This window comes from Silurus aristotelis (genome assembly GCF_946808225.1).
Source record: "Silurus aristotelis genome assembly, chromosome: 14".
Lineage (NCBI taxonomy): Eukaryota > Metazoa > Chordata > Actinopteri > Siluriformes > Siluridae > Silurus > Silurus aristotelis.
The window spans coordinates 18,952,636-18,967,007 of NC_139587.1; the positions used below are offsets into that span (position 1 = coordinate 18,952,636).

Genomic DNA, 14,372 nt, shown 5'->3' on the forward strand with positions numbered 1-14,372 from the left:
AAACAACCCCGATCAGTTCAGCTTCCACCTGTAGGTTTGAGTGTGAGTGTGAGGCAGTGTGCTAACATCGGCACCATCCTGTTCTCCATCTTATAAAAGTGCTGCTGTTAGTGCCGGTATTGTTAAATGCGGACTCATCTGTGTACAGAACTTTCATTCCACTCATTCACAGCGTGTTTTTGCCTTCTACCCAGTTATGCTGCATATAAACAGAATAAACCTGTGTAAACATGCACGTGTCTCAAATACAATGAAAGGTGTTTCCAAACTTCTGACAGCAGCTCTAGTTCTAATATCGGAGCTGCACTGTTATTAAGTGGAAGGCTGACATGTCCAAACAAAACTAATCTGTTATGTAAAGCTTATGAGGAGAGCGTGGCATTTATGGGGTGACGATGATGATGATGATGATGAATAATACTGTATTATGTGCTTGGCTAAATTTACCTCCACCTGCTGACAAATCTGGATCAATTTGGCCATCTGGTTTTCCAGTTCGCTGTTCCTTTTGACCAGATTGGTCAGGTTGTTCTCCAGTGTTTGCTGTTGGGAAGAAAAACATGGTGCGTTAAGACCTCGAGAAGTGCTGTATATAGGTTATGGATTGAGCTCGGCAAAACTGCCTGATCCTTTATTGTTTCTGCAACGGCTGTAGGTTATTGTTTGGATGTAATATGTGCATTTGCACAGGTCATAAACGGAGCCGTGTACTAGTTAGCTTGTTTTTATTTAGATTCAGAGTCTAAATGTCTAAAAAGATGCTCCTGGAACACCATGGGGGGGAAGAAGCAATGATCAAAAACTCAAGAGAAACAAATATAGTATGGGTTAATAAAAAGTTAATGGTAAATTAGTTTCACACAGTCATTATCAGTGAGTGGTGGGGGGGAGTGTACAGTCAGGAGCAGGCATTCTGTGGGTGAACTTCATAAACCCCCTCCACTGTGAAGAACATGCTGCTTAGTAATCTTCAATTAAAAATAAAGGTTGGCCAGAGAGTGGCCATTTGTTGTTCTTTTTCGTTAAGACAGACTGTAAGGAATGTACACATCAGAGCCACAATCTGTTAGTTAATCAGTTGTAAATCTCTACCGAACACCTATATGTTGGATGAGGAATGGCAGGCTCTAATAGAGATCACTACGCATGCTTTACAAAACACGAGAGATGCATCAGTCGGAATGAACCCAGTCTCTCTCGGTAGCTGCTGATGTATCTAGCGGAATCGGAATGAGAGATTTGAAAGAGAAGCGCGCAGATGGAGCCTGGCGGAGCGGCTAGTGGTAATGACATGGGTGGATAAAATGAAACAAGTTTCCAAAAAAGCGTGGAGCGATGACAACGGCCATGATCAAAACAAACACACAACGCAAAAGGAGTCTGGCCGTCCGCTCTCTGATGGCTAGTCATGCATTAGGGATGCAGCTCGGCCGTCTCGACTCGCTGTCAGGAACGCGGGCACCATGGGCGCCCGCACGTCTCCGACGCAGAGGAGAGCCGAGGTGGCCTGTGACTCACCGCAGCGCTTGTCTTTGATGCCTCCATAACCGCTTCAGATACTCTGCCGGGGCTCACGTGAAAACCCTACAAACACACACACATACACACAAAGCCTTACTGGGATAGCTGGCTCGCTGGAACTCGCCTTTCTGCCTCTTTCAGTCTTTCTTTGTCTCTCTCTCTCTCTCTCTCTCTCTCTCTGTCTTACTCTTTCGCTCTGCTGTGTGAGCCACATGGGAGCAGGTACGCTTCCTGTACCCTGCTTGTGTTGGACGGTTGCATCAGTTGAACAAGTGGAGCCATTCACGTGGCTTGTCAGCGTTTTTTTTTTTTTTTATATTCTGAGTGGCTGGGCGAGAACAGATGGGGGTCATTAATTAAAGAGCAAACGAGAAGGGGATGATTTATACATCAAACCCAAGCAGCATTTCCCTCGAGTGCAGGAAAGGCTGAAGTCTTGTTCGAATGGCATTATGCAGAGATAGAAAGAATGTGGGGATGGGGAGAGAGAGAGAGAGAGAGAGAGAGAGAGAGAGAAAGAAAGAGAAAGAGGAAAAGAGAAAGAAACAAAGTCAGAGAGACACCGTAAGTGAGAAATTGAGACGGAGAGAGAATTAAATGGAGATAAAAGCGGAAATTTATCGAGGGAAAGCGAGAGAGAGAGAGAGAGAGAGAGAGAGAGACAGAGAGAGAGCGAGAGAGAGAGAGAAAGCAACACTTCCCTGGAGCAAGGTAGCATTGCAGTGCCCTCAGTCCTCTAAATCTGCAGCAGCAGACACTGAGCCATTGAAATGCACTCATTAAAGCAGACAGCAGACTTCAAAGCCTCCGCCTGAGCCATGCAAGAGCAGGCAGCACACTGAGGAAGAGATGGGAACGAACTAGCATAGCAGACAGGACAGAAAACAGAGAAATGAACAAAAAAGAAGGAGGGGAAATTGGATAAGAAAAATCTTTTGGAATTGTCTGCATTTGGAAGAGCAGTGACATTACATTAGTTTGAGAGGCATCCGTGAAGCAGTCGAGTGAGAGCTCTGACGACGAGCACGCGAGGGAACGGCTTGAGGGAAAAATGTGGATAGAGGAAGCGTGAGGAGGGAAATAGAGGGGAAGGGCGAGACAGGGAATGAAAAGGTGATGCATTCCTGTCATAACAGACCATCAGCTGTTCATCACTCGGGTTATTATCATGCGCATATACCAGACACGCCCCAGATGCTGTTCTTGTTGAGAAGAAGACAAGCCACTAATCTCCAAACATGAATGAAATTTCAAGCGCTCAGTCAACCTCGGCGTCCTCTAGGCTCTTAATCACAGCTGCTCTACGGCCTCAGGAACATTCAGGACACATGTTAATAATGATGCAGGTGCTCGTATGTAGAAGTTGCAGTTAGTCGCTTAACAGGCAAACATTGTTTCTCTTACAGTTTGAGAGAGAAACAATGCAATAAATAAAATAATGAAATAAAAATATGGTAGATACAGAACCAATACCAGGAGATGCTGGTGTAATGGGATCACATGCTTGCTCAAAGGTAACCTGCCTGATCCACCTATCGGCTGCGAGTCTCGTATTAAATAACTTATTTCAGGCTGTAACCCAAACTCGGGATCAACTGCACACTAGGGGGCGGTGAGAAGGCAATGATGCTACCATATGTAGAAAATTAAATTTTGAAAATATTAGGAAATTAATGCAGGCATGTGTGAGTTGAGGTTAAATTAGAGGTCGACCGATTGTGGATTTCACAGAAATCAGAATCAGAATACTGTAGTGATCCCATAGGGATACTGGTCGGTTGCAGTTGCTCACGGTAAAAGTAAAAAAAGTAAAAGTAAAGATGTAATGTAAAAAAAAAAAAAATAATAATTTATATATATATATATATATATATATAAATATAAATAGCTGGGTGGATTGTACATAGTTTTTTTTAAATAAATAATGGATAAAAAAACAAACTAATGAAATAGTGCTGAACTATTATTAAAATAAAAAAATTATAATAAAAAAGTACTGAATCATGAAAATGTGCAAAATAAACTAAATAGGAATATGTTAATTAATAAATATAATTATATAATTCGTAAATAACAAATAACAAACATAGCGCTCTCCGTGCAGCACACAGTCTTGCGTGTAATTCGCCTCTAGAGGCCACTCTTGTAAAGACAGCGGACGGGAAGCCGGAAAAAATGATCGTTATGGATTTTTGCTGATAGACGATAATTCCAGCAATCGACTATCTTTGACAAATAATTAGCAAAAACGATGAATCGGTAGACCTCTAGTTAGAAATGCACAGCGGTGAAGAGTTTCTTTGTCATTAACCAAACTAATTAGCTCAAGACATGGTATAAGTGAATAAATTGAAGCTCTTACACCAGAGCACACAGTATAAAACTGTAAATTGTTGATAAAAATTTTTTTAAAAACAATAACCGTAACACAGCCCATTGTTCCAAAAGCTAAAACATCTGTAAAAGTCATGCGTTTGATCTCACTGCCTGCATTAGGTAGCGGCACCAGGTGGGACTTTCAACACAATGTGAATTAGAAGCTGTTATGAATTTGCCCTGATGAGAATTTATGGATTTGATCTGGACCATAAAGAAGAACTATATGTTTCTGGACTCTTAAATTCACCAGCGAAGGACTGAAGAAACTCTGTTAGACTGTAAACTAGCCTAGTACTTAAGATTAGCTCTAAACATATGTCTATGCTCACATAGCCTAGAGACAAGAAGGGTAACTAAATTCAGCACGAGCACTTAACTATGGCATGGCTTGTGAAAATACTGACAATGTGGCGGATTAGAGCTAAATTGCTGAGCCGAGCCGTGCTGCAGTGTCTGGTGGAAAAGTGTTCCTACTTTAAGGAGAAGTCACTACTGTTTTATATATCCGGTTTGGCCTGTTGGTTTAAAAACACATTCACTTTGTTCTGTCTTTGTAGAGCCTCTGTTTTTCTGCCGTTAAAGCTGCATTTTTCTATTTGTAGTTTTTGCCCTCTAATAAAAGGCATGGAATTATCCAAGGCAATGAATTATTTTGTCAACAAATGCAATACATGTGAATGTGGTTAACTTTGCTTCAGGCTCAGTTCTGTAACCATCTTGTAGCCTTTTGTACTTCAGTGTTATGGATGCTATTACAGTACTCAGTAAATTGAGTTTCTCATTTTAATTTTGAATCCCTTCTAAGAAATCGATCAGGCAGAACATTATGGCGTTATAACACCATGACAGGTGAAGTGAATAACTGATTATCTCTTCGTCGTGACGCCTGTTAGCGGGTGGGATTTATTAGGCAGCAAGTGAACATTTCCACCTCAAAGTTGACGTGTTAGAAGCAGGAAAAATGGGCGAGCATAAGGAGTTTGACCGGAGCCAGATTGTGACGGCGAGACGACTGGGTCAGAGCATCTCAATAACCGCAGCTCTAATGGGATGTTCCTGGTCAGTGGTCAGTATCTATTGAAAGTGGTTCAAAGGAAGGAACAGGGGTGAACCGGCGACAGGGTCATGGACGGCCGAGGCTCATTGATTCACGTGAGGACCGAAAGCTGGCCTGTGTGGTCCGATCCAACACACATGCCTCTGTAGCTCAAACCGTCGAAGAAGTTCCATTATCAGGACTGTTTTGGCAGCAAAAGGGGGCTCAACAAAATATTAGGCAAGTGGTCGTAATGTTATGCCTGTTCGGTGTGATACTGTCTGGTGTGTTTGGCTGCTGAAGGAGGTACCGGCTTTACAGGGGGAGCTCCTTAGAAGCAACTATAGCTTGTTAGTGCATGTATGGCTGAATGTTTTCCACATACATTATTCCTTTTCCCAACATTTTCCAAGAAAATTTGTCAGTTGTCACCAATGGGAATGTGACAGGCATCTTTAATAAGTTGTAACTAATCAAGAATGCAATTATATCTTCATCCGCGTAGGCTTCTCCATCAGTAAAAGTGCAATTCTCTTGTTAGTGCAGATGTTTTGATTCGGCATGGGTGAAATGTTCAAATGAACCGTGGTGTAAGTCAGTCGTGCGGTTCAACAACTTGTACTTCTAACTTGCTGTTTCAGAGGGAACTACTTCGACGTGTGAAATCCAATCAAATCTAAGAAGCTGGTTCACCGGTACTTTAATAGCAATCACATAAGTCGCTTAGATAGCAATTTTCAGCTAATGTTGCTTGTTGCTTGCAGTTTGCTGACTAATGGTAGCAACTGGCTGAACCATTACCTTCAAAATCACACCCGACAGTGTATAATGGCCTGTTTTTTGGTTTACTGCAGTAGAGAAATTAGAGACGTGAAAGTCCACTTTGACCATCCTGTAGTAGCCTTCCATAATATCTAATACCTGTGATGTACAATCCGTCAGATTTACAATTTAAGCATAATTTATATTACGACACAAGACAAATGACTATGAAGCCATGGAGCCCTGCAGACCTGTTATTTTAAATTCGGGGCCATTAAGACGGTTTAATTTTATCCTATCATTTTGTTCATGAGTGTAATTTGCCAGATGGATGTCTGACTTCATGTCAATCAGTCCATTCCCGCCAACATCAGCTCCTGTTTTGTGCATAACGGCCACTCTTTTGAGACCACGCAGAACATCCTATCATACAGCAATACACAAGCGGCATGAAGGTGAAAGAGACAAAGCGACGACCTCTCTAATCTCTTCTTCCGAAAGAGGATGAGGGCCTGTGTCTCCCGAAAAGGGACTGGGAAGAAAAATATCTGGTCGTGCTAATTATAGCCACACATGACTTTAAAGGGAAAGGAGCTGCTCGATGGATCTGCCTAATAAATTGCTCCGCGGTTATTATCTACCACATCCAACATCTGGTGTATCTTGTGGGTCTGTCCTGCTATTATCCTCGAGCGTTAGGGGTGTTTGAAAATGAGAACATGTATTTGATTATTAGTCAGATGGGCAGGAGATTCTTCTAATGAGACTATTATCTATGGACTTCTCTACTGGGATTGATGCGTATTCATACATTCGTACATTATACATTGCACACAACCAGAACCGGCAGGTTCGAACAATTGGTCATGCAAAGAAACAAAAAACAGCATACAAGACAGGCTTTTTAATAACACACAGTCTGCAAGGGTGAAAAAGCTCAGATTTCTCTAATAATCGAACAGAAAGCTTGCATGCATCCAAAAATAATAATCACAAGACCTACTGGAGGCCAGCATCTGACAGACAGCATAACAAATGGAATTTAATTTGCAGATATAAGCCTGGCTCCCCTGCCAATGAGTTAAGTGGCAACAATTTGAACAAGCATGAAATATGTGAAAAAGTGGCTCATGTGGCTTTTCGGGGGAGAAAGGGAGGGTATTTACACGACTTTGCGCACCATCATTGGGTGCTGATGAATTTCCCTCGAATTTGACTGACATGGTGATTCAGTTCTCCTGAGAAAAGAGCGCACTCCAGTTCTCAAGGATGAGTTATTCGCTTTGGGAAAGATTAATCTGCTGCAGAAACACTGAGGCTGCATGCAACAAACAGGTGCCTGTCTTATGTAATCCGCCAGGAATGCTGGAGTTTGTTGTTCCCAAAGTCTTATTAAACCCACAGTGGGAACCGACTGCGAGGGCGAGGGCGAGGCTGCGCTAAATCATTTGTCACAGCTTGGCGTTACGTCGGAGTGAATCATCGAGGTATTGCGAGCTAGAAATCATTGGGAAATCAGGTTCGAAAATCAAGCCAATCGGAAGGCACCCGATATTTTTTTAATTAAATGTCAGAGAATATTTATGACTATTACGGCCTGGTAGAACCTTCTCGGTATGTGTGTACACTCGCAGAAATATAAGTACCCGATTGCCCTTTTCCTAGTTTCGCTAGGGCTCCATTGAGGGGACAACTTTTGTAACTTCAGCTGTAAAAACTGAGCAGCTAATGCATACATACATCATACATACAGTGCATATGGAAACACTTCAAACTCCTACATAAACGCCGTGTTTTAGAAGAATAGCCTTTATTTGTCACATGTACATTACAGCACAGTGAAATTATTTTCTTCGCATATCCCAGCTTGTTTGGTAACTGGGGTCAAAGATGATTCAGCGCCCCTGGAGCATGGAGGATTAAGGGCCTTGCTAAAGGGCCCAACAGTGGCAGTTTTTGTTTGTGTTTTTTTTTTTTTTGTATCCGCTCAGGCTTTGTGAGCTGCCCAAACCTGGCCTATCTTCATTAGAAACTCTTCCTTATAAAAAAAAATATTCCCGACCTTTTGGACATCCTGCAGCTCTTCATTGCACAGCTCTTTGATAGACTTTAGATGTGGGCTGACTGGGCCATTACAAAACATTGATCTTCTACTTCTGAAGTCATTTTCTTTGCTGACTTGGGTTTGGATTGTTATCCTGCTGGAAGGTGAAATTTGTCTTCATCTCCAGCTGTCTAACAGAAGGCCTGCAGGTTTTGTGCCAAATTAAATTGGTATTTGGAGCTACCCATGATTCCCTCTGTCTTGACTAAAATCCTAGCTGAAGGAAAACAGCCCGAGCAAGACGCTGCCACCACCAGATTTCACCCAGGATGTGATGTTATTTGGGTGATAAGCTGTCTGTATAATTTTTTTTTGGACCAAACATAAATTTTACAATTATGCTCACAAAAATGCAGCAGAAAATAACACATTTCGGTGTTTTTCCTCACTTTTTTGTGAAAAAGGGCTGCCGTCTGGCCGTCTAGCCACTCTACCCCACAGCCCAGACGTGCTAAAAACAAGAGAGATTGTTGTGACAAGCAGGGTACTGCATGCCCAGTACTCGCCAGATATTCCTGCCGCTTCTTCATTGTTGCTGTAGGCCTCCTGCCAGTCTCCCTAATAAGTGTTCCTCTTAGACTTTTCATCAATTTTGGAGGGACATCCTGCTCTTGGTAATTCCACTGTGCCTCCTTATTTCTATTTCGTGCTCTCGCTCCATGGTATATCTAACAGTTCTTTGTACTTTTTTTTTGTCCTCTTCTTTTTTTTAAAACAAATCCGTTTTTGTCAAATGTTATTATTTACTCAATCACAGCTCACATGGTTTATTTTGGTTTATTTATTATTTTTCTTTACAGCACAAAAGCCTGTAATTTTAACAGGGGTGTGTGGACCTTTTTATATCCACAGGACATTGATGTTCCTGGGCTGATCTTTCATTATGGAAAGTGTGATCAAAGTGTTCAGGCATGTTTTAATGTCTCAGCATGTTGCGCTACAAAGGCGAGAGGAATCGCTATGTACAGGACGTTTCAAGAAACACAGTGGGTGCAAACATGCAAAAAAACCATCGCATCCTTTCAAACGGACATTTACGACCTGCAGCATAACCAGCTACAGGAATGAAACACTCTCAGCAGGAGAAGAGACGGAATTAAAGGAGAAGCATGGAAGGTGCAAGGACTTGCTATTTGAAGCCGTGTTGACGATAAAAGGGAAGTCTCCAGCGCTAACAGGTACATCTGCAAACCTGAGGATAAAACATGTCTGGGTTCGCTGCTCGGGAAGAGGCATTAACGTGATGTAGCCTGATGGAATGCGGATTTACTGCTACCAATCCATTACTTTTCAGCAACAGAACCTGTGTTTTTATTTCTTTTATACTGCAGAAAACGGCAAACACTAGCATTCTTTTTATTTATTGACTTATTTTTTATAGGTTTGTTTGATGTTTTGAAATAATTGAAATATATACGTTTGTTCCAGCTGGTTAAATGTTCTGAAAAACCTCACAGAAACATTAAAAGCAGGAACTTCTTCAGCAGTTTCAGCTACAGGAGCTCATGTGTGTTGGATTGGACCACATGGTTGAACCTTCGCTCCCCACGTGCATCAATGAGCCTCGGCCGTCCATGACTCACAGGTTCACCTCTGTTCCTTCCTTTGGACAACTTTTAATAGATACTGAGGAACATCCCACAAGAGCTGCAGTTTTGGAGATGCTTTCACAATCTGGCCCTGGTCAAATTCCTTACGCTCGCCCATTTTTCCTGCTTCTAACACGTCAACTTTGAAGACAAAATGCTCAATTGCTGCCTAATAAATCCCACCCGCTAACGGGCGCCATGACGAAGAGATAATCAGTGTTATTCACTGTTATAATGTGATAATGTTATGTCTGGTCAGTGAACATGTGAATCATCCACAATATGAACCTCTGTTTGGGAAAACTGCGCTCTGAGAAACTACTGCCAGAGTTGTTAAATAAAAGACACCAACACCTGACCAATGAGAATCGAGCATTCAACAGCAGTGCGGTATAAACACAGGTAACGGCTGCTCTTTGGACTTTTTTCGACTTTAAGGCAAAGCTTTTTTCTTTCTTCACAAGTGACAAATTGCTTTGCTGGCATGCCGTGCAAACATGTTTTGAATGGAGGATGAAACGGCACGCTGACAGCAAGAGAGATGAGTGCTGCTTTCTTCGGGGGTTCACAGCAAAGATGGCCTAGATTTTGAGCCGCAGGAGACGTCTCAAAAAAAAAAAAAAAACACAAAATAAATAAATAAAAGGGGTTTTGGGATGCACAATGTGGCTGAGTGTAATGCTCTACAATTGATCTCTGGCTGAAAAAGAAGTTTTTTTTTTCCTAGATAAATACTTTCGAAAATGCAGCGATCTACATTTCGAACTTTTTTGAACACAAAATGAAAGAAATGCTGCTGTGCGCTGATTGGGTTGGCTCGGGCCTGTCTCGTCACAGTGGGACAGATAAACAATAAGCGTGAGGTATTTAGATACTGCAGACGTTACATTACCACTTCTAGTTTAGCAGTCAATAGGGTGAGAAATGTGCGCATTGGCGTATTGGGCTCGGTGAATGCGAAAGGGCCAACGGCCAGAGGATTAGTGATTTAATCCGTGCAGGCGGAAACAGATCATTAGCAGCAAAACAACTCCCGTTCAGGGAGGGAAAGTGACAGTGAGTGACAGATGCCAAGTGGACAGTTGGGACATAATGAGTGTACGGGGAGATATTGAAATGTAATATGAAGACGTGTTGATGCGTCACGTCAGCTTGCACTGAAGGCTCGTGAATCACTCAGACTTCTTGTCGTACGGCTGAGGCTTGAAGAAACCTAAAGCTGAGTGACTTTACATAGTACTAGGACTAGAGGTGTGCGATTTTGCCCGAAAATGACATCAGATGATATTGTGTGGAGTCTGCTATTGTGCTGGTGCCTTGAGGACTACTGTAGACAGCTGACTGTTAAAGATGTCTATATTTCTCCTATTCTGTGTGGTGATTGGTTCACAGCAGTGACAGAGATTCATCTTTTTTTAATGAGTTTAAACAGATTTTTACCTTTTATGGGCATTTCTTTTTGTCAGATTCTTACATTTAATCATTGAATTAAAGTAATAAGACATCTTGACTGTTACCATGCAAATGAAATCAGTATCAACAAAAAACATCTTTGCAATGCAGAGAAAAAAACCCACCAGTAAGTCACTGTTAAAAAGTGAGTCATTGCGATTGAATGATTCACTCCGTTAAAATGATTCGCTACAATCACAAAGACGTACTTACTCACTATTGCTCGGAGACGCAAAAAACTGTGCTGTGGCTTTGTTTCGGAATAAAATTGGTTGGTGAAATAAAACAAAAGCAGGCAATGCGGTGTTTAAAACGTAAGTCTCTTAATATTAGGGCTGAAATGATTCCACGAAGTTTTGTTTGGTCCATTTAAGTACACTCGGAGCACCGTTTCCCCACGGACCATTATTACTGATGCACCACCCGCTAAACTCTGGCGTGCTCTGGACGGGTAAGAGCAGACGACGCTGCAGAATGAGAAATGATACAAATGTACACATTTTCTGCCCTCATATCTCGATCTTTGTATCATTCTAAATGCACTTTGATAGACTGACTCTCTTTAAACCTTCTAGACTTCATCGCATGTAGGTGGGCTTTGTTCGGGTTTTCGCGACTTTAACTCGATGATGCCGAATCGCACGGTGTTAAAACAGCAATTACGACTTTATCGTAGATGATATTTAGCGCACACCCCTGGTAGGGACGCGAATCGCAGGAATCTGTTACGCTGTCAATATGTGCTTGTGACACCGCTTCTTTTTTCCAAATCAGTCTAAATCCAGCGCTAAAAGAGGAAAACGAGACGCAGTCTGGTGTAATCAGCGTGGCCTTAAAGACAAACAGGAGCTAAAGATTCAGAAATCCTGCTCCTGCATGCCTTAACCTCGTAAATAAACAGAGTGAGCGAACTGTTAATGTTAGGATGTGTAACAAAGTACGCTGATAGAGCAAACTATTTTTAACTCCTCCGGGTTCTTATTCTCCTGCGGTAATTATATTAGTGTGCAGGGATGAGGGCTTGGTGTTAGCGTATCAGATAAACAGGCAGTAAGACCGGGGGGTGTTGGGGGGGAGAGGCGGCATGCTGAGACTGTGATCAACTCAGCAGCTCTTGTGAGGCTCTTGTGTTGCTCTCTGTCGCCGGCTTTTTAAACAGCTGAGAGGTGATGCGGCTGTTTTTAGCAGCCCATTAAAGGGGAGCGCAGAGCTCTAAAGCATGCATGAACAGCACAGTGTGTCTCTCGACGAAAAGTAAAAGGGTCAGGGAGCGTTGGTGCTTCGCTCCTCGGCTGGATCCGTGTGATTTCCCGCATGTCAGACAGGTCAGCGTCCGGTGGCGTTCGTAACGCGTTTCGGGGGGAAGAGTATAAATGGTACGCTGCCATATTCATGAATTTTGCTTCAAGTCTAATTTGCATACCAGACCCTGTGAGAGCAACGTAAGAATTCAAACTAGTGTTTAGGGCCGATATTAATTCACCCCACATTGGCAAATGTTCTTTTTTACTCACTACAAAAATCAATTTAATAAAATTAAAATATTAAAATCAGAAAAAAAGAAAAGGAATTCCAATGTTAACTCCAATCTGCTTTGAAGTCCTAACTGAGTACGTTTTCATGTAGAAAGCACCTCTCCTATTCTCTTCATATATTGCTGAGACTTTAAACACACACACACACACACACACACACACACACACACACACACACACACACACACACAAACACACGCTCATAAAGGTGCTGGTTCAATCTCTTTTTCTCAGAAACACCAAAAAGCATGTTTGATTGGGTTTTTTGGACACATGTATACCAACAACAATCCTGCAGCCGGGACACAGAGACAAACTGCAGATGCTGATTATAAATAGTGAAAATGCTGAATATCGTCTCTGAATATCAGTCGACCCCCTATTAAAGACTACATTGTGTTTCAGTCTGACCAGCTGAGAACAGCACACTTATTGATCTTATTTGAAGACTAACAAACTACGCAAGAGCGGATTGCATAAGATTATTATGATCGGTTTGAGATCATTTATCAGTTTTTTCTTAGTTTGTGAAGCTTAAAGTCCATTATTTTACCTGTAAAATGAGCTTAATCACCATTAGAGACATCATGACTGGCCGGCTTTTATCTTTTAAGACTTTATTTTAGTGTAATAACTGGTTTTAATGTTGCCCACTAAAATAATGTTCAACAATCACACTTGATTGATTTCAAATGATTGATTTCAATAGTAATCTTGTTTTATGTTTAAATGCTTTGTCTTATTTTAGGACAGAATATACATATTGCAGTGCAATCGGGAGCTGCAGTGGGTATAGACTGGTGGAAACTTAGACTTGAAAAGATGTCTGTCGAATCTCAATTTCTGTTGTGATGTGAAGGTCAAAATCTGGGATCAAAAGCATAAACTCACACTCCTGTCCTGTCCTGTCCTGTCCTGTCCTGTCCTGTCCTGTGTTGACAGTGCATGCTGATGATTTTATTGCTACCGATAGCTAGGTTGGATCGTACTTCCAAACAAACTAAACGCCCATGTGAAATAGTACTGAACTTTATTACAAACATAAAAAAAAAATAAAAATAATAAAGCAAATGAATCATGATAATTTGCTAAATGAAATGAATATATGAATTAATATAATTATATCATTAATAAATTAGAAAATAATAAATAGAATATAGCACTCCCCGTGCAGCGCGTAAGCGCACGCGTAGAAAGACTGCCTCTAGAGGCCACTGTCGTAATGCCAAAAAATTACCGGTAGGATTCCGGCAATCGAGTATCAGTGCTGATTAATCGGTTTTGTCAATCATTAATATGGAGGTCAATTTTGGGATCCGCTGACCTGACCCGCCCTGTGTAAACAGCTCAGGCTGCTGATGCTGGTAGAATGCTTGTCCTTTTACTTCTACCTCTACTGATAAGGATAATACGCATTTCACGGTGCACAAGTTATCACACGATGATCATGAGAATAATGTGATGCAATCGTGATAATATAAATGTGCGCCTTGACCGACCCCGTGCCGTGAAGAACTGAAGCGGTTCTAAAAGCAAAAAGTAACTGGTATTGCGTTTATAATAAAACGGCCAGTGAGCGTCCACTCCCTCTGGCACATTACTTGAGGATGTCTTGTTTTGACATGTTTAGCCTTCACACTGATCCCGGTGGAAGCGAGATAAGATACAGGCCCTCTGTCTACCACCACAGCTCACTGAACGGGTGAGAGATAAGAGCAGCAGGGACGATTAAGCTGAAGTCTCTGTCATGGCGTTGTTGATCCTTAGAGAATAGGAAGTGGATATTCGAGATTCCTGTGAGGTCAAAGAAGCTGGCGTCTCAGACCTCTGATAACGCGGATTTGTGGCCTGTCTCATGCTTACTGGCTTCTATTGTGCCCCAGAAGGGATGGCATTCGGGTAAGCAGATCCCGAACAGCAGGAGGAATATACTATGATGTCAGCAGCAGTTTGAGATGAAGACAAGCCACGAGAAATTCCGGCCATGCTTTGGC

The 14,372-nt window shown here is 42.0% G+C and overlaps 1 protein-coding gene and 1 long non-coding RNA gene across 9 annotated transcripts in view; one reads left to right on the forward strand and one right to left on the reverse strand.

Annotated features, from left to right (window-relative positions):
- The window catches only part of mid2 (midline 2), a 133,090-nt gene that overhangs the window by 24,216 nt on the left and 94,502 nt on the right, over positions 1 to 14,372 (reverse strand). For 4 of the 8 annotated variants that reach the window (XM_083561590.1, XM_083561589.1, XM_083561588.1 and 1 more), the window contains exons 3-4: positions 1,519 to 1,584; positions 448 to 543 (exon numbers count right to left, since the gene is read on the reverse strand). In XM_083561590.1, coding sequence (XP_083417716.1) covers positions 448 to 543; positions 1,519 to 1,584 — 162 coding nt within the window. The remainder of the gene's footprint in view (positions 1 to 447; positions 544 to 1,518; positions 1,585 to 14,372) is intronic. The other 4 variants (XM_083561593.1, XM_083561594.1, XM_083561592.1 and 1 more) reach the window with 1 other exon arrangement.
- LOC310737366 lies at positions 5,152 to 9,749 on the forward strand. The gene is made up of 2 exons (XR_014536811.1): positions 5,152 to 8,980; positions 9,231 to 9,749. It is a non-coding gene; the product is annotated as an uncharacterized lncRNA (long non-coding RNA).